Source organism: Pseudophryne corroboree, chromosome 4 (genome assembly GCF_028390025.1).
Source record: "Pseudophryne corroboree isolate aPseCor3 chromosome 4, aPseCor3.hap2, whole genome shotgun sequence".
Taxonomy (NCBI): domain Eukaryota; kingdom Metazoa; phylum Chordata; class Amphibia; order Anura; family Myobatrachidae; genus Pseudophryne; species Pseudophryne corroboree.
The window spans coordinates 502,461,985-502,487,714 of NC_086447.1; the positions used below are offsets into that span (position 1 = coordinate 502,461,985).

The following is a 25,730-nucleotide window of genomic DNA, read 5'->3' on the forward strand; positions in this document are numbered from 1 at the left end:
TTGTAATACCTGTAAGGGTATTCTGATTTTTCGCCCAATTTCCCACAAAATGTGTATAATAAATATGCCCCATAAGCATAACTGTAACATATGAGTGACTTTATGTAGAAGACGAAGAGACAGGGTCCACTCATAGCTCAAACCCAGGCTGACGCTGTACATGGAAGATAATAAGACTTTACAGAGTACATTTTCTGCTAAACCCGGTTGAAAATAGGAGGAGGTCAAGGGGTACTACAAGGGAAGAGGGTGGGAGGAGAGCTGAGGGGGAAGAGGTAAGGAACAAATTAAGTTGGAGGTGAGAAGGGCACAGTGATGGTCCCAGAGCAGGGGCCAACCCATGTAACTAGCCACACACTGTAGGGGTAAGAGCAAGGGGAATTAGGTACCTGGAGGCAGCCGGAGAAGGGCTGTGGGAAGGGAGGAGGTGGAGCATCCGAAAAGAGTATTATCTTCATCCTGACACTGCACGTATTGTCAAAGTCGAAAAATATTCCAGTACATATACCCCGTACTAACCACACACACACATGCCCCCTGCGCGTACACTTGTTCCGCCGTGCGTGCACATATCCGCAATTTGCGTATGATCGCTCCCGCGGTCCTGCGCGTGGTATGGGTATCTACGGTGGAGTTTGTGAGTGCATAGAGGGTTATCAAAACATTACATATTTAACCCAAATAGTGCACATTGTACACATAGCTCCCCTGCACCACATCAGCAAGTATCAACAGTTTAAATTATTCCAGGACTAAGGGATTCGCCTTTGCATGATAGGAAGGGACAGACTAAGGTTAGAAGGTGATGTCTAGTATCCAGCTGTAGGGTATTTTAAGGGTAACATTCCGGTGTTGGTTACAGGAAAATCGCATGTTCCTGCGTATAGTTATGTGCAGAAGTAGAATATAGATATAAACTGTATTTACTGTATATTATGTATGCGGCGGGAATCCAGAGGAGACCACCCACAAGAGCAGTTGAGAAAGACATCGCCCACCTTTTCAAATCAACCTATGACCTCTCCTGTAATGTAAAGATGCATCTCTGTGTCCAATGGACAAAGAGATTACAGTATCCATTGTATTGTTTATGGAAGTAGTGTATAAAAAGCCTGTTGCTGCCTGGCCGGTCAGAAGACTCTGAACGCTATCTACCTGATGAGCGGAGGACTGGTCCAGGTTGCGCAAGCGAATATTCTCACGTATGTACATTGACTGTAGCCATTTACTCTGTTGTATTGTAGTGTATAAATTGTATTGTTATCCCCTTCCAGATATATACGCTGAGGTTTCGGATCCCAGTGTTTAACTACAAATCGGTGTCGTGTCCTCTTTTCCCTGCTAGGGTTTAAAAGCGTATTTAACTGTATAAGGTTTAAGAGTGTATTGATAAGGTGTGTACGCACTGCGGGTACTTTATACCGTCAGTGCTGCATAAGGTTTAAGGTGTAACATCATTGCAGTGCTTTGCTGCATACGGTTTAGAGTGTAATAACATCATTGCATTTCATTACTAATAAGGTTTAAAGTTTATCAAGAGTGTTTGCGCGCGCTGTGTGTACTTTGTACCCCCAGCGCGGCGTTTGTACGCTAAGTCCGTACAAGGTACGGGACTCTGTGCGCAAATAGCGTACAAAGTGCGTAGCTTGTGTATTAAGTCTAGCGGCCGCAGCGGCTCCATGGTAAAAGTGTGTTTAAAGGTATAGCTTTATGGTTTAAGATAATATCGACATTATCAGTATTAACTGTAGACGGTGGCCGCACTGCACCCCATATCCCAGTACTTTGACTTAAGCCTATCAAATGTTATTTTTTCTTTTTTGTTTGGGGGGGGGGTAGGGCAGCATATCCCCCTTGCCCCCCTTGTTTTCCAGCACCTAAGCACTTAGGGGGTCATTCCGAGTTGTTCGCTCGCTGACGATTTTCGCAGTGCAGCATTTAAGTGAAAAAAATGCGCATGATACGCAGCGCGCATGCGCTAAGTACTTTCACACAAGACTTTGTAGATTTACACAATCTCGAGCGACTTTTATTTATCGCTCGAGTGATCGTAGTGTGATTGACAGGAAGTGGGTGTTTCTGGGCGGAAACTGGCCGTTTTCAGGGAGTGTGCTAAAAAAATGCAGGCGTGCCAGGTAAAAACGCAGGAGTGGCTGGAGAAATGGGGGAGTGGCTGGCCGAACGCAGGGCGTGTTTGTGACCTTAAACCAGGAACTAAACGGACTGAGGTGATCGCAGTCTAGGAGTAGGTCTGGAGCTACTCAAACTGCAGGGAATTATTTAGTAACAGTTCTGCTAATCTTTCGTTCGCACTTCTGCTACCGGTAAGCTAAGATACACTCCCAGAGGGCGGCGGCCTAGCGTTTGCAATGCTGCTAAAAGCAGCTAGCGAGCGAACAACTCGGACTGACCCCCTTAGTTAACAATACAAAAGAGCATGTAGGCACATACAGTATCACTTCCTTGAGGACATCATTCCTGCAATGAATAGTTGCCGAGACTTTTGCAGCTCTTTAATAGAAAATGCTATCAAAGTATAACTACGGCTTTTCTATTCAACTGATAAAGTTACATGAGATACTTTTTTCCATATTCTTCATACTGTAGGCATCGCCTACTATTGATAAAAAACCACAGTCCTTGTTGCTCTTGCGAGAATTAATCAATAACTGCACCTCACCGGTTATAGTAGGGAGCAACTCAATTGCCTTGAAGGCTGTTTTAACATTATATATATACAGCATATATTATATATATATATATCACATCCATACCCGTCCTACAAATTTGCAAGGCTGCCGATTATCGATTGACCACCCATGTGTACGGATCATAGTGCACACATGTGAGGCCAAACTTTGAGAAAATTCAGTGTCTTTTTTTATTGCTAGGCGTACGCAAGTTGATTGATAAGAAGCTGGTGTTTAGGGGTGGTAACTGGGAGTGTCGGGAAAAACGCAGGCGTTTTCAGGGCGGATGTGTAATGTCAACTCCGGCCCCGATCAGCCAGTTTCTTTCGCAATGTAGGTATAGGTCCTGGGCTACGCACAGACTGGAAAATAGGATTTTGGTACTTACCAGGTAAATCCTTTTCTTTGAATCCATAGGGGGCACTGGAGTACTCTTGGGATATGGGCGGCGTAGCAGAACAAAGGCACTGAATATTTAAATTTAGAACTCTCCACCCCTCCATATCCCAGAGTACCTCAGTGTACGAACCCAGTGTTTTTACTGAGCGAACTACTATAGAGAGGTTGACAATGGAGAATTCCTATAACATAACGGACAACAACAAAGTTGACCCATAACGTTAATGTCAACTAAACAGTTGACAGCATAACCGATAGATCTTTATAGTTTGAACCAATCGGTGAAAATGTGTTACCATAAGCTCCTTTGAGCTTAATACAAACCAGGTAAAACGTGTTACCCTAAGCTCCTCTGAGCTTAAAACAACCCAGGTAAAACTGCTCTGGGTGGGCGTCCTATGGATTCAAAGAAAAGGATTTACATGATAAGTACCAAAATCCTATTTTCTTTTTCATCCACTAGGGGTCACTGGAGTACTCTAGGGACGTACCAAAGCTTCCCTCGTGGGCGGGAGAGCTGTTTGACACTTGTAACAGTAGGCAGCCAAAGCTAGATGCTGATGCCGCAACCATTCATAACGTGTAAACGTGCACAAACGTGGTGCACTGAAGGCTATGTAGCCGCGTCGTAGACGCTCCACGACCCGCTGGGTCTGACATTCCCACAGAACCTGTGGGATGAGCTATTACTGACGTAGGCGATTGTAACTTAGCCTTAAAGTAAGCCTGACTTGTAGTCATTATTATCCAACTGGATAATGTCTGCTGAGAAACTGGCTAACCCCAGTTGGCAGCATCCTAGAGAACAAACAACGTATCCGTATCACGTACTGTAGACGTTCGGGACATATATAAACGCGTAATGCGTGTACCACATTCAGAATTCTAGAATGTGCTGTCAACACAGGAACCACTATTGGTATATTGATGTGAAGAATAAGAAAGCGGAATTCGTCCGAAGATCTGCTTTGTCATGAGAAAACTCAAATACGGTGGCTTGGAATACAAGGCACCCAAATATGAAAACAAAACCCTTGCCGAAGCTAAGGCTAGAAGAAAAATGTTTTCCCAAGTGAGAAACTTAATCCCCATTTGTTGTAAGGGTTCAATATGAAAACTGTAAGAAATCTGAACCCAACCTCAAGTCACCTGGCGCTGTAGGTGGGATAAATGGAGGCTGCACTTTGATGACACCTTGTAGAAAGGTGTGTACAGACGCAATAGAGTCAAACGTCTTTGAAAATAAGTTGACCACACAGATACCTGCACCCTCAGTGCAGATAAACGCAGTTTTCCATCCCACCCCGTTTAACAGAATACGGGTAACTTGAAGGATGATGTCGGAAACTTCCGAGCTTTACCACCTATGTAAGCACACCAAATTTTGTAATAATGAGCTGCCTTAAGCGGCTTACTAGCTCGTAACATGGTTGGTATAACCGATACTGTAATGCCCTATTTCTTTTCTTAAGAGGGCGGTCTGAACCCTCACCCCGTCAACCGCAGCTGCGGTACATAGGTAATAGGTACATAGGTAACTATGGATAAAAGAACGTTCCCTGTTGTAACAGGTTGGACGTATTATGAGCGGGCCAAGATCGTGTGCAAGTATTCCTTGGAGATTCGAGAAGCAAGCTCTCCGAAACCCATGAGATATCACTAGTATGACTGTGACGAACTGTCTTATGATCCGTTTTGGCAACGGAGAGAGCAGCGGAAAATGGTGGAGCCAGATACACGATGCTGAATGACCACACGAATGTGAGAGACTCCACCGCCACTGCCCTTGTGATCTGTTGTTTTGTACACATACTGAGCTTTTGTAATTGTGGCGAGATGCCATCATGTATACCTGAGGGTAACCCCCTTCTGTGGACTCACATATGAAACACCTCTGGATTTAATGTCCAGTTTTCAGGATATAAATCCTGACGGGTGAGATCATCTGTCTAACAGATGTCCACTCACGGAATGAACCCCGTTGACATTATCACATAATGGTGTTCTGGGCAATTGAGGATTCGAGTTACCTGCCGCATTGCCATGCGGCTTCTTGGTTCTCCCTGGTTGTTGTGTATGCAACTCCCGTTGCGTTGTCTGACTGCCCTTGGTCAGACTGAAAGCGAAGCATGTAGTGCATTGTAAATTGCACGGAGTTCCAGGACATTTATCGACAGCAATCTGTCGTGATCCGTTTTAGAACCTCTGTCGCTGATCTTTTTTAACTACAACTCCTGAACCTCTGAGACTCTCGTCCAGAGTATATACACCCTCGCCCCTCTGTGGGAAACGCGAGTGAAGGCCGGCGAACTAAATCGCTTTGAAACACATCATTATTCTTAACAGGCGAATACACCAATGTACCGCTAGTGTGCGTGTTTTGCACTAATTACTAGATGTACATTTGTTCTTGCTGGTGTAGTAGGTAAATGTCTTTGATTTACCGTATTTATAATCTTACCTAGGAATTGACGTCGTTCAGACGGAATTAGATGCGATTGTTTTTGAACTTGATCTGCCACCGCAGTATACATTAGTAGCGCAAGTTAGAGGAACTTTGTTGAGACAGAGTTCTTATGAGCAGATCGTCTAAGATAGAGGAACTCTGTTGAGACAGAGTTCTTATGAGCAGATCGTCTAAGTATGGAACGATTGTCACTGTCAGGACTCTGAGATGAGCTATCATCACCAACATTACTTTGGTAAATACCCGAGGCGTTGACAAGAAACGGTAGACCTGAAATGGTTAATGGTTGTGGCGTTTTGCAAACGCTAGAACCTGTGATGAACAAACCGGAATGGGTAAATACGCATTGTGAAGATCAAGTGCAATTATGCAATTTTGTGGCTCCAATAAGCAAATACTAACCGCAGAAAATCCATTTTCAAACTGCAGTAAGTGACTTGCTGATTGAGATTGCGACGGAGCTGTCTGGTTTTGTTACCTCAAACAGAGGGGAATAAGTAACCCTGACTCTGTTGGTGTACTACTGCCTGGTTATAAAGACAGCTGAAAACCAGCAGAGACTAAATGGCAACCTGCCAAACCGTTCGACAGAGGCAGTCTTGTCCTTTAATCTGTAAATAGCTGAGACATCCATGAGTTGAAGTCTGGAAACCCCGCAAATGTAACATGTAAAGACGCGCTTCCACAATTGGAAAAGAGGTCATCAAGCCACTGGCTTGCTGACTGTAGCGTCCTGTCGTTACAAGGCGTGACTGTTTTGTACCACCGCCTTGAAAAAACTGAAGTCTAAAGGGATTAAACGCCGGCACAAGTATTTCCGTTTTGATACTGGATGCGGTAATGGCTGAATATCAAATTTAGGACCAAACAAGCTCTGGCCTTGTCGTGCTGAAACTAGCGACGATGAAAAGTGAGAATCGAAGTAACCGGCGTTAGCAGAAGCTTTACAGATATACTCTGCAGCTTCTTTTAACAGTGATCTCATTGTTTCCATACATAGAGTCTAGTGACCCAAATGTATCTTGGGTCTTTATAATGTTTGACACAGACGCATTTACCAATGGCGGATCGCGTCATTTTGGAAACGATTAAATAGTGGTCAAAGTCTACTCAGTCTCTGTAAAAATGGAGACATTGACTCACTGGGATTTAGCAATGTATGTTGTCAAAACCCCCGCACTATCTGAGTGCTGGTCTAATGTACCCTTCTCACTCGTAGTTATCGGTGTGAGATTTGACATAGAATCGTGCATTAAATTATAAGACCAGTTAAATAAACACCCTGGTACCCAAAGGGAAATTGGCCCTTTGGAAAGACTGTCTTTTGTTAGAGCTGGCGGAGTACTTCCGAGACTCCGATGTTACCGCTCTTTTAATTTGAATTGCCCATGCTTATAGGATTTTTAAAATTTATTTTTAGTCTGCGCTAGAGCCTTACTCGCTATGCAGACAGACACCACAATAGGCAACGGACAGACACTTGCACGACTTATTGAAGTTATTATGTGTCATATATATATTTTATTGTATATGAAACTCATGGTTGTTCCTCTCTACGGAAATCTTTAGTAAAAGGCGAAAGATTTATTCGATCTGAAGAGAAACCAGAGTATTCTTTATGTGAAAAGCAGTTCACATGGGCATGTGAAACCCGAACCAAATTCCCACTAACACCCCTGCGCCTCTGGTGGCTTAGAGATGTAGGGCAGGAATGTTCCAGAATTACAAACTGGAAAACAACAGGAAGCATGGTTAAAATGGCCCCTTTGCCATGCTGACCCTGATAATCACAGAACAAATTACAAATGTTTCCGTGTTAATATAGCCTATTATACAGTATAATCACAGGCCGGGTACAACACATGCTCTATGAATAAATATATATAAGCTCATAGCCTATGATAATTACAGACATTAATATATTTATACAGCATTAATATAGGCTCAATAGCCTATTATACAGTGATAACCACAGACCTTAATATAGGCTCCATAGCCTATTTACAGTGTTAATAACAGCCATTAATATAGGCTCAATAGCCTATTATACCGTGAAAATCACCGACAGTAATATAGATTCAATAGCCTATTACTGCCAGGACAGGTAACAATACATTATAAATACCTGTGACATATATATATATATACACTGCTGTTCATATATTTGATCCGCCAGCTTCCACCGTGCCTCTTCCCCCCTGTAACGCTGTGTGTCTGCGGGAAGCCTGCACTGGCATGTCACCGTCTCTGTACTGAGACTGAGGGAGCGTCTGCGGCCGTATGGCGCTGAGCGGCCGGACGGAGCTGGGCGGCCGAACTCTCTGCGGGAAGCCTGCACTGGCACTTGTGGGTGGATGGTGCTGGGCGGCCGGACGGAGCGGCGGTCATACTGAGACTGAGTATGGCTTCCCCCCTGCTGGGCGGCCGGACGGAGCTGGGCGGCCGAACGGAGCGCTGGGACGGGCGGCTTGCAGACGTAGCGGCTGGGGCTTGGCGGGCGTATGAGCGGCGAAGCAGCATATTAACCCCAACATAGCGGGGCGGCAGCCTGCGCTGACCGCCCCGTTCCCCAGCCTACCTTGCTTGCTCCTGATCATGGCTGCGACGGGGCTTCTTATGTGTAAGCTCCGTCCAGCTTCAGTGATGTAACTCATGGCTGTGACGGGGCTTCTTCTGTGTAAGCTCCGTCCAGCTCTGTAGTCCTGGCTGCGACGGGGCTTCTATGTGTAAGCTCCGTCCAGCTTTCAGTCAGCTTTCCAGTGATCTATGGCTGCGACGGGCTTCTTCTGTGTAAGCTCCGTCCAGCTCTCTAGTCCTGGCTGCTCTTTGCAGGAGCAGTGGGCTGTCTGTGGCTGTGAGGGTGCTCTTTGTGAGGACCGACACGCCATGCGCTGCCCGTGCAGCGGCACTATCCCGGACCCATGTCTTTCTTGAAACTGGGAAGGGATGTGCTATTAAAAAAAAAAAAAAACATGAAAAATTAATAAAATCTTCCAACAAGTGTGGGAATCCCACAAGCCGATGTTAGTGCTTTGAGCACAGAAAAAACACTGGGTTCGTACACTGAGGTACTCTGGGATATGGAGGGGTGGAGAGTTCTAAATTTAAATATTCAGTGCCTTTGTTCTGCTACGCCGCCCATATCCCAAGAGTACTCCAGTGACCCCTAGTGGATGAAAAAGAAAATACATTAGATGGTGAGTGAGTTGCAAATGGATTTGCAGCTGACCGTCTATCGCAAAGCTTTTCACATGGCGTATGCAGACTTGCATGTGGCAGATTTTCACTCTGGGTGGCGATTTACTGATCACAAACCTCTGCAAATTCACAGAGGAGCGATCAGGTTTGAATTAGGCCCCTAGTACAGACAAGTGATAAACATACGTTATGTTAAGAACTTACCGTTGATAACGGTATTTCTCCTAAACCCACAGGATAGACTGGATAACAATGGGATATGATGGAGCGACAGCGGATTTGCACCAATTGATCAAAGCTTTCCGGCCTTCCAGCTTGCAACGGGCTCGTCCATATATCCCCGTCTCCTGACTCAGGCAAATCAGTTGTATTCCAAAGCTCAAGGCAGGAGCATCATAGATAGCCCTAATCAGGTGATAAGAACACACATGCACACCCTTCCGTACAAGAAGGAAGAGGTTAGTGAGTAAAAGGATCCTCAAATCAGGTGCATCAGGGTGGGATCCCTGTGGATCTTGTGGACTTAGGAGAAATACCGTTATTAACGGTAAGTTCTTACCATAACGCATATTTCTCCGGCAGGGTCCACAGGTTATCCACAGGATAACAGTGGGATTTCCCAAAGCAATTTACTGGTGGGGATGCTCCTGATTGGACAGGAGAATCCTTCGCCTGAATTCAGCGTCATGAGAGGCAAAGGTATCCATGGCATAATGTCTAATGAATGTGTTAATGGAAGACCATGTGGCTGCCTTACATATCTGTTCTGCTGAAGCACCACGTTGTGCTACCCATAATGATCCTACCTTGCTTAGAGTGAGCAGAGACATTAGCCAGAACAGGGAGATCAGCTTGAGAATATGCTTCTGAAATCGTCATCCGAAGCCATATTGCCAATGTCTGCTTATCAGCAGGCCATCCTCTCTTGTGAAATCCGTAGACAATGAAGAGAGAATCTGTCTTTCTGATGGCACTGGTACTATCCACATAGATCCTTAATGCACGGACCACGTCCAGCGATGCATCTCCCGCAGAAAGGCCCGGTACATGGAAAGCCAGGACTACAATTTATTTATTAAGGCGGAATTTAGACACCACCTTCGGAAGATACTCGGATCTAGTTCTTAGAACTGCTTTATCTGGATAAAAAAATCAGAAACGGGGAGCGACATGATAAAGCCCCTAAATCTGATGCTCTTCTAGCTGACGCCATAGCCAGTAGAAAGAGAGTTTTAGCTGTCAACCATTTAAGCTCCACTTTATTAAGTGGTTCAAATGGGGCAACTTGAAGGGCTTACAGGACTAGACTAAAGTCCCAAGTCACTATAGGAGAAACAAAAGGAGGTTGAATGCGCAGCATTCCCTGGAAAAAGTACGCACATCCTGTAAGATGGCAATTTTCTATACATACAGTCAATGCACTCTCAAGGAAACCACCTTCAAATCTTTATCCATTTCTGCCTGAAGGAATGTTAAGACCCTGGAAACTCTGAAAGACTTAGGGTCCATTTTCCGTTCACTGCACCAATGAATATAGGTTTGCCATATTCGGTGATAAATGCGAGCTGAGGAAGGTTTCCTTGCTCTGAGCATTGTTTGAATTACCTGTTGTGAGAATCCTCTTGACGTTTCAAGAGCCACGCCGACAAAGACAGTCGATCCAGATGTCTGTGATAACAAGGACCCCACATCAATAGATCTATACGTTGAGGGAGCAGAAGTGGAACATCCATCGACATCCTCTGCAGATCTGTGTACCAATGCCTTCTGGGCCAGGCCTGAGCTATTAAAATCACGGCACCTTTCCCTTGCTTTATCTTTTTCACCACCCTTGGTAATAGGGTGATTGGAGGAAACACATAAGCCAGATGAAAGTTCCATCTCATCGACAGGGCATCCACAAAGATCGCTCTGGGATCCTTTATTCTTGACCCATATGCAAACACTTTGTTGTTCAGACGGGTCGCCATAAGATCTATCTCTGGCAACCCCCACTTGTCTACTAGAGTCTGTAAGACCTCTTGGTGTAGAGCCCATGCGCTTGCTCGAATGGCATGTCGACTGAGAAAGTCCGCTTCCCAGTTTAGGACTCCCGCAACGAACACTGCGGACAATGCTGGAAGATGAAGTTCTGCCACTTTAGCATGTGACTTACCTCCTTCATCGCTTTTTTTCTGCGAGTTCCTCCCTGATGGTTGAGGTACGCCCCTGCCGTCGCATTGTCCGGGTGGATCTGGACCGGTTTTACCCGAAGAATGTCCTTGGCCTGAATCAGTGCCATGTATATGGACCGAATTTCCAATATATTTATTGGCAGGCAACCTTCATCCTTGGTCCATTGCCCCATGAAAAATAACCTTCCTGACATTGCTCCCAAGCCCTGGAGACTGACATCTGTCGTCAGAATTTCCCAATCTTGTATCCAAAAGGGACTCCCCTTGTCCAGAAGGGATGTCGGTAGCCACCAGGCTAATGACCTTCTTACTTCTATTGAACCATAGTCTGTGTTTTTATCGTCTGGTGCCACCCATTCCATTTGGCAATGATCAGACGCTGCAGAGGCCTCAAGTGGAATTGTGCATACTTCACCATGTTGACTGTTGATACCATCAAACCCATCACATGCATTGCTGCGTGAATGAATACCTTTTGACTGTGTAGCAAGTCCTGAATCCTTGACTGAACCTTGGATATTTTGTTCAATGGTAACATTACTCTCTGAAGACTTGAATCCAGTACATCTCCCAAGGTAGTCATCTGCTGTGACGGAACCAGAGATGATTTTGCCTAATTTATGAGCCACCCGTGCTTCTGCAGACATGTTATTGTCTGTTGCAGATGACATAGGAGCGACTCCTGCGACTGTGTCAGGATTAAAAGATCGTCGAGGTATGGAAAAATTCTTATCCCCTGCTGTCGGAGATAAACTGCCATTACCACCATAATCTTGGTAAATATTCTGGGGGCTGTGGCTAACCCAAAAAGTATGGCCTGGAACTGGAAATGCTGTTGGAGGATAGCGAACCTGAGATAGCACTGATGGGACAGTGCTATAGGAACATGTAGGTAAGCATCCTGTATATCCAGGGATACCATATAATCCCCTGGCTCCATGGCCAAAATGATGGAATGTAAAGTCTCCATATGAAACCGAGGTACCCAAATGTATTTGTTCAGCACTTTGAGATTGAGATTGGGCCGAAATGACCCATTTGGCTTCTAAACTAAAAACAGGTTGGAGTAAAAACCCTATCCTCATTGTTCAGGAGGAACTGGAATGACTACTCCTGACTGATACACAAAAAGAAAGAAATAATAGCAACGCTAAATTCAATTGATATTAAAAAATGAGATGGATTGGATGAAAACGGATTAAAATATTTATTTAATAACTCTGATTAATAACCAATTAAAAGTCAATATGACCACCGACGGAATTAATGAACCAGAAATGTCCGTTCCTTTTAAATAACTGGACACCAGTTTAGGCAGAATATATAGGCTTAGGAGCTGATTGCACAGTCCCAAAAGGATTATTACCGCTTCTTGTGCCGCTGGAGGGAGAAATGTCCCATAGAAGATCCTTCAGTTGGGAGTTAGTAACGTAATCTCAATCCTCACCAGTATGCGGAGCTTGGCTTGCGGAAGGGTCCTTGATATGCCTGTTTGTATCCACCAAATTGTAGACTCTGGACGTCCAGTATGGTCCGGGCACTGATTCAGCAACAAATCGACGGTGATCAGGATGGCATCTGACGCGTTTCGCTGCAGGTCCTGCTGACTGAACCAATTTCTGAACTGCCTCTTGCAAAGCCCTGGCCTTCGTTTCTACCCAAGACGGGCTGGTACAAAAAAACCGTCGAGGAGGGTACTTCTTGAAGGCAAAACATAACCTAGAGATACCGCTTCCTGCACCCAGGCATCTGTTGTAGACTGTTGACAGATCTGTGCAAATTGAAGAAGTTGGCCCCCCACCCTCGGGTCCCCCAAATGGAGGCCAGCACAAACAGGCTGATGGCTTATTATCTGTTTTACCAACCGGTCCTCTGGTAGCCCAATGCTTTTTAGTCTTACCAGACTTGTTGCATTGGGACTGCCTGCTATCACTTTTACTTTTAGCTTTTTCCTTGAAACCGAAAGGCCGGAACTTTAGGTTTGAAATTGTATGTGGAAGGAAACTTGACCTTCTTGGAGTCTGCTTCTGACTCCAAACTATCTGTCAATTCTTTTCCAAAATGAATATCTCCAGAAAAGGGCAAAGATTCCAAAACCTTCTTAGATTCTGAATCGGCTTTCCATGTTCGTAGCCAAACTGCTCTGCGGGCAGCTATTGTTGAAGCTGATACACTGGTGGCAATAGTACCCATATCCAAGAACATTGCAGCCTGTTTTATATGTGCTATATGGGATTTTTGCTCTCTAGATGCTATTGAAAAATTCCCCTCCAATGCATCAGCCCAGGTAGCCACTGCCTTTGCCATCCCAGGTGAAGCCATGGCTGGCCTTATAACTGCCCCAGACAGCGATAAAATGTTTTTTAGAAAACCATCCACTCTCCTATCAGTGACATCATTTAATGATGTTGAAGGCAAAGGTAATGTAGATTTTCGCACTAATCGAATCACATGCGTATCTACTTTAGGAGATTTCTCCCTTTTTAAACAATCCCCAGCTGGAAGAGGAAAATTGGCATTCCATTTCTTAGGAATTCTAAACTTCATATTAGGCGTAGCTCAAGCCTCTTCCATGATTTCCGTCAGCTGATCTGACCCTGGAAACTCAGTCTTAACTGTTTTGGGACGTTTAAACACAGGTGCCTTGGTTTTTAACACAGGCTCTTCTGAATCCTCTAAGGATAGAATGGCTTTCATTGCTTTAATTAACTCTGCTATATCCATTGAGCTGAGACCTTCTTCCTCCTTTCGTATGCCGAAGTAGAATTAATTGAACTTTCATGCTCCGATGAATTCTCATCTGAACCATGTTTAGCCTGTGAGGATGAAGATTTACTTACTACCGGCTTATCAGACTGTCTTTTGAGAGGCTGCTGCTGGAAGTGATACACCACAGGTGGGAAGCTGCATGTAAGGATTAATCGTGTAACCTATCCCCGGTACAGGAGTTGTAGGAATTATCCGTTCAGCTATACTGAATAAAGTCTGTGCAAACATAGCCCAAGGTGGATCAACCTGCACCTGAAAATGCCTTGTATTTTTCAAGAACCCCTGGTGAAAGCTAAAACAATTTGCACACAAAGCATCCTGAACCAGGGGGGCCATTCCGAGTTGATCGCTCGCTAGCTATTTTTTGCAGCGCTGTGATCAGGTAAAAACTCGGCAAACCTGCGCATGCGTATGTACCGCAATGCACATGCGCGTCGTACGGTTACAAAGAGGATCGGTGCTGAGCGATGGATTTAACGAAGAATCCATTCGCACAGCCGATCGCAAGGTGATTGACAGAAAGAGGGCGTTTATGGGAGGCAACTGACCGTTTTCTGGGAGTGTTTGGAAAAACACAGGCATGTCCAAGCGTTTGCAGGGCTAGTGTCTGACGTTAGTTCTGGGACCAAAAAGACTGAAGTGATCACAGCTGCTGAGTAAGTTCAGAGCTACTCAGAAACCGCAAAAAACTTTTTTTGCACCAGTCGGCTGCAAAAGCGTTCGCACACTTGCAAAGCAAAAATACACTCCCCCATAGGCGGCGACTATCTGATCGCTGCGCTGCAAAAAATAGCTAGCGAGCGATCAACTCGGAATGACCCCCAAGATCCTGAGAGGATAACACAGCTTTGCAAGACAAACATGATGTGAGTGTTGGTGTTGCTGTGAGTGTATCTTCCTCACCTTTGCCGCTCTTAGACATGATAAATAATCAACACTTTCACAGTGTACTACACAATTTGTGACTAATCACTTTAAGTTTTTTAAAGTGACATACAATCTGACCCTACCCATGCACCAGCATTGAGGATCGGAATAAAACAAAACTGACATTGTAACGTCAACAATCACACTAGCAGTCAGTCACATGTTATACATTAGTATAATAAGCAATATGAGCACATCATCAACTACAACTACATTTCAAGTATGTAGGAGAACATATTACTGAATCATGTTTAAACAGATCTACCGTATTCAGATGCATTGCGAAAGAAACAACAGTAAATGTATACAGACTCGTATGCAATAGGCACTTATCTAACTATTCATACTCAAAAAGGTAGATAGAGACTTAGGGGGTCATTCCGAGTTGTTCGCTCGGTAAATTTCTTCGCATCGCAGCGATTTTCCGCTTAGTGCGCATGCGCAATGTCCGCACTGCGACTGCGCCAAGTAAATTTGCTATTCAGTTTGGAATTTTACTCACGTTTTTTTCCTCGTTCTGGTGATCGTAATGTGATTGACAGGAAGTGGGTGTTTCTGGGCGGAAACTGGCCGTTTTATGGGTGTGTGTGAAAAAACGTTACCGTTTCTGGGAAAAACACGGGAGTGGCTGGAGAAACGGAGGAGTGTCTGGGCGAACGCTGGGTGTGTTTGTGACGTCAAACCAGGAACGACAAGCACTGAACTGATCGCAGATGCCGAGTAAGTCTCGAGTTACTCAGAAACTGCACAGAGATGTCTTATCGCAATATTGCGAATCTTTCGTTCGCAATTTTAATATGCTAAGATTCACTCCCAGTAGGCGGCGGCTTAGCGTGTGCAAAGCTGCTAAAAGCAGCTTGCGAGCGAACAACTCGGAATGACCCCCTTAGTGCTGTATTACCCGTACTCAGTAGAGTGTGATACAGGGAGAATCACCTTGCTTCCTGGATCGATCAATACGTTAGCGAACGCTGAGCGGATCCAGACGCTACCAGTGTACACTGCCGCTCCATGAACCTATAGTGAACACAGACACTCAGTGAACACAGAAAAAAGAAAAAGAGAGTGCGCTGTCAATGGCAGCCTGTATAGGGAAGGTCAATTCCCTGAAATGGGTATACAGATAGCGAAAGAGTTATACTGGCGCCGGCTGTTGGTCAAATAATGAAATTACAATTAATAAATATAAAATATGACACTCAATTTATTTATACATTCATAAAAGAGAAAAAAGTACTCCCATTTCTCAAAGGAATAAAATATAGCAATTGCTAAAATTCGTTTATCTAAAAGTGCAAGGTGCCACTATTTTCCTTCTAAATATATTGTCCACGGCTTCTGGCTAAGACTCTATTCCAAATTGCTCACAAGTCAATAGATGACACAATTGTTACCAGACTTGCTTCAGGATAAACGTCCCCCTAGGTATCTCGTGCAAATAAGATCCAGATGGCAACAGGGAAAGGTCTGGGTCTGTAATGAGCAGTGAACACAGACGCACCAGTCGCACAGCCGCCTATGCTGCGACTGGGTCCCCTTCGTGTACAGCATCTGAGACTGATGCGGGAAACAGTTGATGGCGTGAGACTCGGAGGAAACTGGTCATGAACCAGGGGGAGGGGCGACCAAGAGAGCGTCTGACTCCCCACTGCTGACATCAACCCTAGGGATCGCGGCCTCATACTATTCCTGGAGCCTATGATCCCTAAGGCCTAGCGCTTTTGCACCCGAGGTGGCTGCCACGTCGGCGACTTTTTGGTAGTCTCCTCCCAAAACAGTGCGGTTGTGTCCGTATTCCCCTTCTAAGTGGATCCGATGCCTTACCTTCTCCCCATGCTGCGGCCACAGCCTGGTAACGTCTGCTGGACCTGCTAGTATATCCGACACAGGCGCCCGCTGAAACAGCACTGTACTCGTGGGTAAGCGTTGTCGCGACCCGGCGGAGAGTTGTTGGAGCGACTCTTTCTAAGGTACATATAAGATGCTGTTTAGAAAGATTGCTCAGAAAAAAAAATAGTAAGACTATAAAAATAAAATAAGAAATCTTAATGCTGCTAAAACCAACAGCCCTCTGACCATGGTCCGGCTCCTGCCGCACCAAACAAAAAACTGATTTGCTTGAGCCAGGAGATGGGGATATATGGACGGGCCCGTTGCATGCTGGTAGGCTGGAAAGCTTTGACTGATTGGTGCAAATCCGCTTCATCATATACCATTGTTATCTTGTGGATAATCTGTGGACCCTGACGGAGAAATTAACATGTCACAGGAAGCCTACAGACCAAAGACTTTTAACTGTTTTAAAAATTGTTAGGGTCGGTCCCAGTTAATGTGAGCAGGCGTGGCCAATGCAGGGAGCAGTGGCCAGCCCCCCGCCTTAGTAAATTTAAACAAAATGTATTTGTGCAGCCTAGGGGGGGTGGTGGTGGTCATCAGGCTGATGGGCGCTGTATACTGGTATGGGTGGCGGGTAGCATTGTTCATCACATCCTCCCCCCCGCATATCACTTCAGGGAGGAGTGACTGCCTATGCAGTTGCTTCTCCCCCCGGCGCAGCACACAATCAGCGTGTGTTCTGGGCTGGGGAGAGAGGCAACAGCAGAAGCAGTTACTCCTCTCTCTCCCGCCGCACCCAAGTGCCTACATCAGGTAAGGGGGGGTGGGCCCATGTAAAATGTATTCCATCACGGCATCTATGCCTTGCTGGTTCCATCCATCATTCTGAACACCTACCTTTTTGGTTCCGCCAAACATTCAGAAAACCTGCATTGCTGTCTTTATACAGCACTCCAGAAAACCTGCAATGTTATCTTCAGCATTCTGCAAACGTGCCTTGCTGTTTCAGTCCAGCATTCTGAACCCCTGTCTTGCTGGTTCCGTCCAGTATTCTGAACTCCTGCCTTGTTGGAAAGCCAATCCTGACATCCTGAAAACTTGCCTAGTCGGAAAAAGCCATTCCTAACATCCTGAAATCTGCCTAGTCAGAAATCCAATCCTGACATCCTGAAATCTGCCTAGTCGTAAAGCCAATCCCGACATCCTGAAGACCTGCCTAGTCGGAAAGCCAATCTCGACACCTGAAAACCTGTCTAGTCGGAAAGCCAATCCAGACATCCTGAAAACCTGCCTTTTCGGAAAGCCAGTCCCAACATCCTGAAAACCTGCCTTGTCGGAAAGCCAATCCCGACATCTGGAAAACCTGCCTTATTGGAAAGCCAATCCCGACATCTCAAAAGCCAATCCCAACATCTGAAAATCTGCCTTGTTGGAAAGCCAATCCCGACATCTGGAAAGCCTGCCTTGTCGGAAAAAAGCCAAACCGACACCTGGAAAACCTGCCTTGTCAGAAAGCCAAACCCAACATCTGGAAAACCTGCTGTTCTGGGTCCGCCCAACCTTCTGCAAATTTACTTTGCTGGTTCCGTCCAGCATCTGGAAAACCTGCTGTGCTGGTTCCACCCAGCCTTTTGCAAATCTGTTTGCTGGTGACTCCCAGCATTCCTACTGCTAGTCTTCATGGACTTTCCGTTCTCTGAGACCACCAAGCTACCTATTGCACTGGTGGTTCACACCGCCAGTGTTTCAGTTCCCAAATAGCTGGTCACTTCCTCTCCTACGTTCCTCAGCCAACTGCCACGTCTGCATGAGGAGATTGTATCTTAAGCCTGCGCAATTCTGTCCACAACTCTCAAGTCCAGACCCAGAGACCAGACCTAGACCGGATTCATAAATTACTACAGCCGTGACACTACCATTTATATGTATATCTGGAATTGTGAGGGATTGTGAAACTACTGTACAGTACTTGGTATAACATCTTTCCAGAAATCTAATTATATATCTATGTTTAGTTGTACTTACGTGTAATAAACTACAGCTATTTAACGATACATGTATTTATTGTGAGGATTTTCCAGTGGAAAAGCAGACAAGAGTAGTTTCCGGAGAACCATTTCAAAGAGAATCACTTAAGTATTTAAAGTAGGTCGACAGTCATTAGGTCAACCACTGTTGGTCGACATTGACATGGTCTACATGGAGACATCGTCGACACATGAAAAGGTCGATATGGATTTTTGAACTATTTTTTGGTGTCATTTTTTCCATAACATGACCAGGAACCTAAATTAGTGTACCGCGTCCCCTTGCTCGGCACAGGTTACCGTTCCCAATCGTAGCAAATGTGGATGGTAAAGTATGAAAAATGTAAAAAGCTAAAGAAAAAAAGCCATGTCGACCTTTTCATATGTCGACCATTTTCATGTGTCGACCATGTATCCATGTCGACCAATAGTGGTTGACCTAATGACTGTCGACCATAACATGGTCGACCATCCAAACGGATACTGTGGAGTACAGGGAGGTTACATTAGGAGTATAAAGCTTATACCGTTATTATTTTTTATCCCTGCAGGTGTAAAAGCTGAGTTTATATCATAACTGGGACTGAGCAGTGTAATTGCAATACCTATTGTTTTGCAATTGAAGGTCACTTGTTATGTGTGTGGGAAGATTCTGCATTTGAGTTGTGGTTAAGAACATAAAATATTACTATGAAGCATGTTAATGCATATGTAAGCCTTCTCAATTGTCCTGATACATCACCTGCAAACTAGACAACCCTCAGAATATGTTGAGCAAGTGAGCGCTTCAAAGTTTTAGTAGTTTTACTGGCAGACTGTGGCAGTGTAACCATAGCTCTATTCAAGAGGTAATAAATAAATAAATAAATAAATAAATAGAGGTATTGTGACAATCTGTGGTAAATAGCTTGGTAGATGGCTAAAGGTGTGTACACACTGTGAGATATTGCCTTGCGATTTTGACTATATAGTCAAAATCACAAGGAAAGTTAGTGCAGATCGCAAGGTGTTAGCCACCTCGCAATCCCGATTCGATCCCAATGTGCACTTCTGCTGGGACGGTATCGCAAGACTGTGCAGGCAAGTCAATTTTGACAATAGTACAAAGTATAGTCAAAATTGGCACTTAGTCAAAATCACACATAGCCAATATCACAAGCACAGATAGTCAATATTGCATAGTCAAAATCGAAGATAGACAAAATCTCACCATGTGTATGCACCTTTAGTGCATGCTTGAATCAGGGTCACACAGCTTTTCAGTTTCAAAGTAAACAAATGGAGTTTTAGTGTCAGCAATCAGTATTAAATAAAACAAAAACCAGCACATCCCCCGTGCAGGGCACTACCTCACTTCTTGGTCCCTTTCTAAAATGGACAGATACTGTAGTCTGCATGCAAAGTCCCAGCCCTGTCTCTCACAGGTAATATGCATCCTGGCCTTTTCAGACTCAGGGCCAACCGGCCTAGCTTGTTCTCAATATCACATGCGCAGTTAGAGATTTGCGGTCTTCCTTGTCTCCTACAGATTAGACACTGGCCTCCTGACTCCCACTGGCCTCCTGGCTCATTGAGCTCTTTAGCTGCTACAGACCCACTTGGACTCCACAGGCAGCCTGACTGGCTTTCGCAGCTGCTGGTGCATTCTCACTTGACTGCATAGTCTCCTGGACTTTCTCCAGGCAGCCATTAGGTATGGTCACACCTCTTATTTCTTCTCTGTGGTCAGATACATCCAGCCCCACACAGAATCCATGGCTCCTATCTCCATCTATGCTGATACTGCTACAGTATTTTAGCTCAAAACTGAGAAGAGATGTAGACTTCTGGCCTGGTAGCTTCTGGAAGTGGAAAAGTGTCTGGAACTTAGCAGCACCTGTTGAGGAACAAGCAAACAAGAAAGAACTTCAGTAGCCAAGAGTGGTGTTGTAAGAATGCATAATTTTCTGAGCAGGAATATTCTGACTTAAGATATTTTTTCATTTTGTAAATCGTGTTACCAGAATGTATAAAGGGTATCCCTGTTCTAAAGAGGTCTTGCCTCCTTAGATCTTTTATGGCAAATTTGGAATATGGTGTTAGGTGAATATCCAGTTTTGAAAATGTCCTTTATCTCTGCTCCCTGAGATGAAAGAAAGTAACGATGGCAATACATTTTTCAAACAATAAATATATTGCTTTGCACACAACCTCTTGAGTTACCAAAGGAATTTCCATTTTATGTATTTTTGCAAATCACTTCAATATACTGTAGATTGTAGGTGCCTCATCGGGATGGTTTTCAGTATGCTGGCTGTTGGGATCCCGGCACTCAGAATACCGGCGCCCGAATCCCAACACCCGGCATACCGACTACTATTCTCCCTCTTGGGAGTCCATGACCCCCCTGGAGGGAGAATAAATAGCGTGGTGCGCCACCGTGCCTGCAGCATGGCCAGCGCAGCGAGCCCGCAAGGGGCTCATATGCGCTCGCCCAGCTGCCGGCATGCCGGCGGTTGGGAACCCGGCGCCGGGATAACATACTACACCCCCTCATCATACAGGTTGTACAAAAGTAGAATGGTCAATCTGTACTGGGTTATAAAACAAGATCTTGAAGACTAGGGCAACCAAACAAGGGTAGTAGAGGAGACCATAGGGTCCTAAACAGGGCAGATCTTTCGATTAAAATGAGAAGTGACTTAACAAATGTGTTATATTAGTAGGGAACTGGTTCCTTTAGAAGTGATGTAGCACTGGTAGCTGGGCTTACTTTTCCTATGTTATTAAAATAGTATCTCATTTTCTTTTACAGTTGATTTATGACAGTTTTGCTCGGTATCTGGTGGCAGAAAAAGGATATAAAGAAGACTTGTTATCAGTTACACCTGAGGAATGGGATTTCTGGTAATCTTATTTACTGTAATATTTGTGTGGATAACAAGATGAACTGATATAATTGCATACATGTATTTCACACGTATTTTATTTGTTCGAGGTGTGTTTTTGTTTGACTAATTAACAGTTAAAAATTAACCTGATCTTTTTAAACCTTTTTAAGGAGGAAATACTGTTAGTTTCCTTATACTGTCCATACACTAGGTTGATATTGACCCGTCATTCGACCCATCCCATTCATATCATGCATGTTTTGGGTGCAAATGCCATGCAATGCACGGCCCCGTGGGTCATACATTGCTTCAACTGATCATATCTGCTGTACATACGATCAGTCGATCCTGGCCACCGGCAATTGCTAAAGCACCATACAATCTATCGCATGCTGGGGAACTCGCGGTGGGGGGATGGGTCATAGGACAGCTTGCATCTAATGCAAGTCGTCCTAATGTATGGGCGACATTAGGCTCAATTACTGGTTTGTTTGTTTTTTTAGTGTTATTTATTTCACTTTGTACCTATCAGTATATTTCTACTCATAACAGAGAATGGGGTATATTTACTAAAATTCGTATTTTTCAGAATGAGGTTAAAGTTCAAACACGAATGACATCGCAAGTGTAAATTTGCAACTTTTTGAATTTATTACGACTAATTTACTAAGCTGTCGTATTCTGCATTTTCGTGTTTTCCGATGTCGATGTCATTCGTATTTTTTGGCAGTGTTTTACGGGAGTGAATAGTAAAACACTGCCGACATTAACACAATGAATCTCGGCCGAACCTGTGAGATCCGTGCAGGGCTTCATTGTGCACCTTTCGTAAAAAAATAACATTGTTACAAATCTAAAAAAAAAATGCGTGGGGTCCCCCCCCCTAAGCTAAACCAGCCTCGGGCTCTTTGAGCCGGTCCTGGTTGACAAAATATGGGGGGGGGGGGAATGACAGGGGTTCCCCATATTTAATCAACCAGCACCGGGCTCTGCGCCTGGTCCTGGTTCCAAAAATACGGGGGACAAAAAGCGTAGCGGTCCCCCGTATTTTTGAAACCAGCACCGGGCTCCACTAGCCAGGTACATAATGCCACAGCCGGGGGACACTTTTATACTGGTCCCGGCGGCCCTGGCATTACATACCCAACTAGTCACCCCTGGCCGGGGTACCCTGGAGGAGTGGGAACCCCTTAAATCAAGGGTTCCCCCCCTCCAGTCACCCAAGGGCCAGGGGTGAAGCCCGAGGCTGCCCCCCCCCATCCAAGGGCGGCAAATGGGGGGCTGATAGCCTTTTGAAAAAAAATTGAATATTGTTTTTAGTAGTACTACAAGTCCCAGCAAGCCTCCACCGCAAGCTGGTACTTGGAGTACAACAAGTACCAGCATGCGGTGGAAAACCAGGCCCGCTGGTACCTGTAGTACTACTACAAACAAACATACCCCAAAAAAAACAGGACACACACCGTGACAGTATAAGTTTATACTGCACACCTCCAAACATATATACTTACCTATGTTCACACGAGGCTCGGTCCTCTTCTCCATGTAGAATCCTAGGGGTACCTGTGAAAAAAAATTATACTCGCATAATCCAGTGTACCTTCTGTTCTTTGTATAATCCACGTACTTGGCAAAACAAAAAAACGGAAACCCGACCACGTACTGAAAGGGGCCCCATGTTTACACATGGGACCCCTTTCCCCGACTGCCAGGACACCCCCTGACTACTGTCAAAGAGGGTCCCTTCTGCCAATCAGGGAGCGCCACGTCGTGGCACCCTCCTGATTGGCTGTGTGCTCCTGTAGTGTCTGTGAGGCAGCACACGGCAGAGATACAATGTAGCGCCTATGCGCTCCATTGTATCCAATGGTGGGAACTTTGCGGTCAGCGGTGAGGTTACTTTCGGTCAACCGCTGACCGCAAAGTTCCCACCATTGGATACAATGGAGCGCATAGGCACTACATTGTATCTCTGCCGTGTGCTGCCTCACAGACACTACAGGAGCACACAGCCAATCAGGAGGGTGCCACGACGTGGTGCTCCCTGATTGGCAGAAGGGACCCTCTTTGACAGTAGTCAGGAGGGGTCCTGGCAGTCGGGGAAAGGGGTCCCATGTGTAAACATGGGGCCCCTTTCAGTGCGTGGTCGGGTTTCCGTTTTTTTGTTTTGCCAAGTACGTGGATTAATCAAAGAAGACAAGCAACACTGGATTATGTGAGTATAATTTTTTTTCACAGGTACCCCTAGGATTCTACATGAAGAAGAGGACCGAGCCTCGTGTGAACATAGGTAAGTATATATGTTTGGAGGTGTGCATGTATGAAATAAACTTATACTGTCACGGTGTGTGTGTCCTGTTTTTTTGGGGGTATTTTTTTAGTAGTAGTACTACAGGTACCAGCGGGCCTGGTTTTCCACCGCATGCTGGGACTTGTTGTACTCCAAGTACCAGCTTGCGGTGGAGGCTTGCTGGGACTTGTAGTACTGCTACTAAAAACAATATTCACATTTTTTTCAAAAGGCTATCAGCCCCCCATCCGCCGCCCTTGGATGGGGGGGGGGGGACAGCCTCGGGCTTCACCCCTGGCCCTTGGGTGGCTGGAGGGGGGGGACCCCTTGATTTAAGGGGTTCCCACTCCTCCAGGGTACCCCAGCCAGGGGTGACTAGTTGGGTATGTAATGCCAGGGCCGCCGGGACCAGTATGAAAGTGTCCCCCGGCTGTGGCATTATGTACCTGGCTAGTGGAGCCCGGTGCTGGTTTAAAAAATACGGGGGACCCCTACGCTTTTTGTCCCCCGTATTTTTGGAACCAGGACCAGGCGCAGAGCCCGGTGCTGGTTGATTAAATATGGGGGAACCCCTGTCATTTTCCCCCCCATATTTTTTCAACCAGGTCCGGCTCAAAGAGCCCGAGGCTGGTTTTGCTTAGGAGGGGGGACCCCACGCATTTTTTTCCTGACAATTTAACACTTTCCCACCCTTTCCCACTGATAAACATGCACGGATCTCATGGATCCGTGCATGCCTATCAGAACACGATAAAAAAAAGCAGGTCTGTTTTAAATCTGCTTTTTTTTACGATTTGTATTTTTTCACGGCAGTGTTTGGCTATTTCCGGCAGTGTTCGTGAAATACACTTTTTAGTAAATTACCGAGTTGTATCAAAAAACAATCGTATTTGACCGATAGTGTATTCATTCGTATTTTTTTTCTTTGACTTCCAAAAAAATATGAATGCCCTCATCACTGCCGAGATTTGAGTTTAGTAAATTCCCGAGATGACACTTTAAAGAAAAAACACCATCTCGGTCAAAATCGGGAGCTTAGTAAATATACCCCAATGAGTCATATTTAAATGTTAATGTGAAAATTAGTTTCATCATGGAAATGTTCAAAGGAATCTAATATTGTTTACATCTGCTGTAGGGACAAATCTTAGGATAAGTCTTAACAAAGTATTTCTAACTGTTTTGTTAGTTTTTAAATAAGTTCTGTTTCCCCGTAACATTTGTGTTTGTTTCAATTCATTAGTCTGAAAATTCTTTACTTTTAGCATTAACACTTTGCAACTGCTTCCATTATCCATGGATTACGGTATATAAAGCAATATATTTCCTGAGCAACATTTTAATATTATTATAGTTTATTTATAGAACGCTGCCAATACTGCAGTACTGTAACAGGGACTATTTATCATTCACATCAGTCCATTCTTAATTGGAACATACTGTAAAATTTAGAGACCCTAACACACAAGCATATACACAGCAACCAGCTAACTTAGCAGTATGTTTTTGGAGTGTGGAAGGAAACTGGAGTACAAAGATTAAATATGGGAGAGAACATAATGGAATACTTATTTTTAAAGTGATTGGTAGCGGGACTGCCATCAGAAATCGCGGGGCCTGGTACAAATGATAAAGACAAGGCCTGCCAACTCCTCGGTTCCTCGCCCCCAAAGGCAGGTAGAGCTGAGACACAGATGTGGAGAGGGGGCAGAGGCACAGATATGGATGGAGCAGGTACAGATTTGGAAGGGGGAGAGTAGAGACACAGATGTGGGGAGGGAGCAGTTGGACACACTGTGGGCGATCTCACATTGCGATCTTTAGTGTAGTGCACACTATATCTGGCCAAAGAGAGTGGTGGTGGGGGAGAGAACTGCAGGTGAAGCAGAGATTATCATGAGCCCTGTGGAGATGCTGCTGCTTCTAGCACTGGTTGCTGCTGCTAGCTTAGCTGTGTGATGAGCCATTCATTTATATCACTCCCTGGAGTGGCAAAACAAGGACAGGGTGAGCTTGGCGCCGTTACGGACCCTTGAAGATGGGGGTGCCTCCAGCCATTGATATGGACACAGACTGCATCGGT

General features: G+C 45.0%; 1 protein-coding gene and 1 non-coding gene across 2 annotated transcripts in view; one reads left to right on the forward strand and one right to left on the reverse strand.

Moving 5' to 3' along the window:
• NT5DC1 (5'-nucleotidase domain containing 1) overlaps window positions 1–25,730 on the forward strand; it is a 702,933-nt gene that overhangs the window by 62,349 nt on the left and 614,854 nt on the right. Inside the window, exon 2 of the mRNA XM_063917166.1 lies at window positions 21,282–21,373. Coding sequence (XP_063773236.1) covers window positions 21,282–21,373 — 92 coding nt within the window. The remainder of the gene's footprint in view (window positions 1–21,281; window positions 21,374–25,730) is intronic.
• Window positions 7,057–7,169, reverse strand: LOC134913498 (U5 spliceosomal RNA). Its single transcript, XR_010177251.1, has one exon. It is a non-coding gene; the product is annotated as a U5 spliceosomal RNA (small nuclear RNA).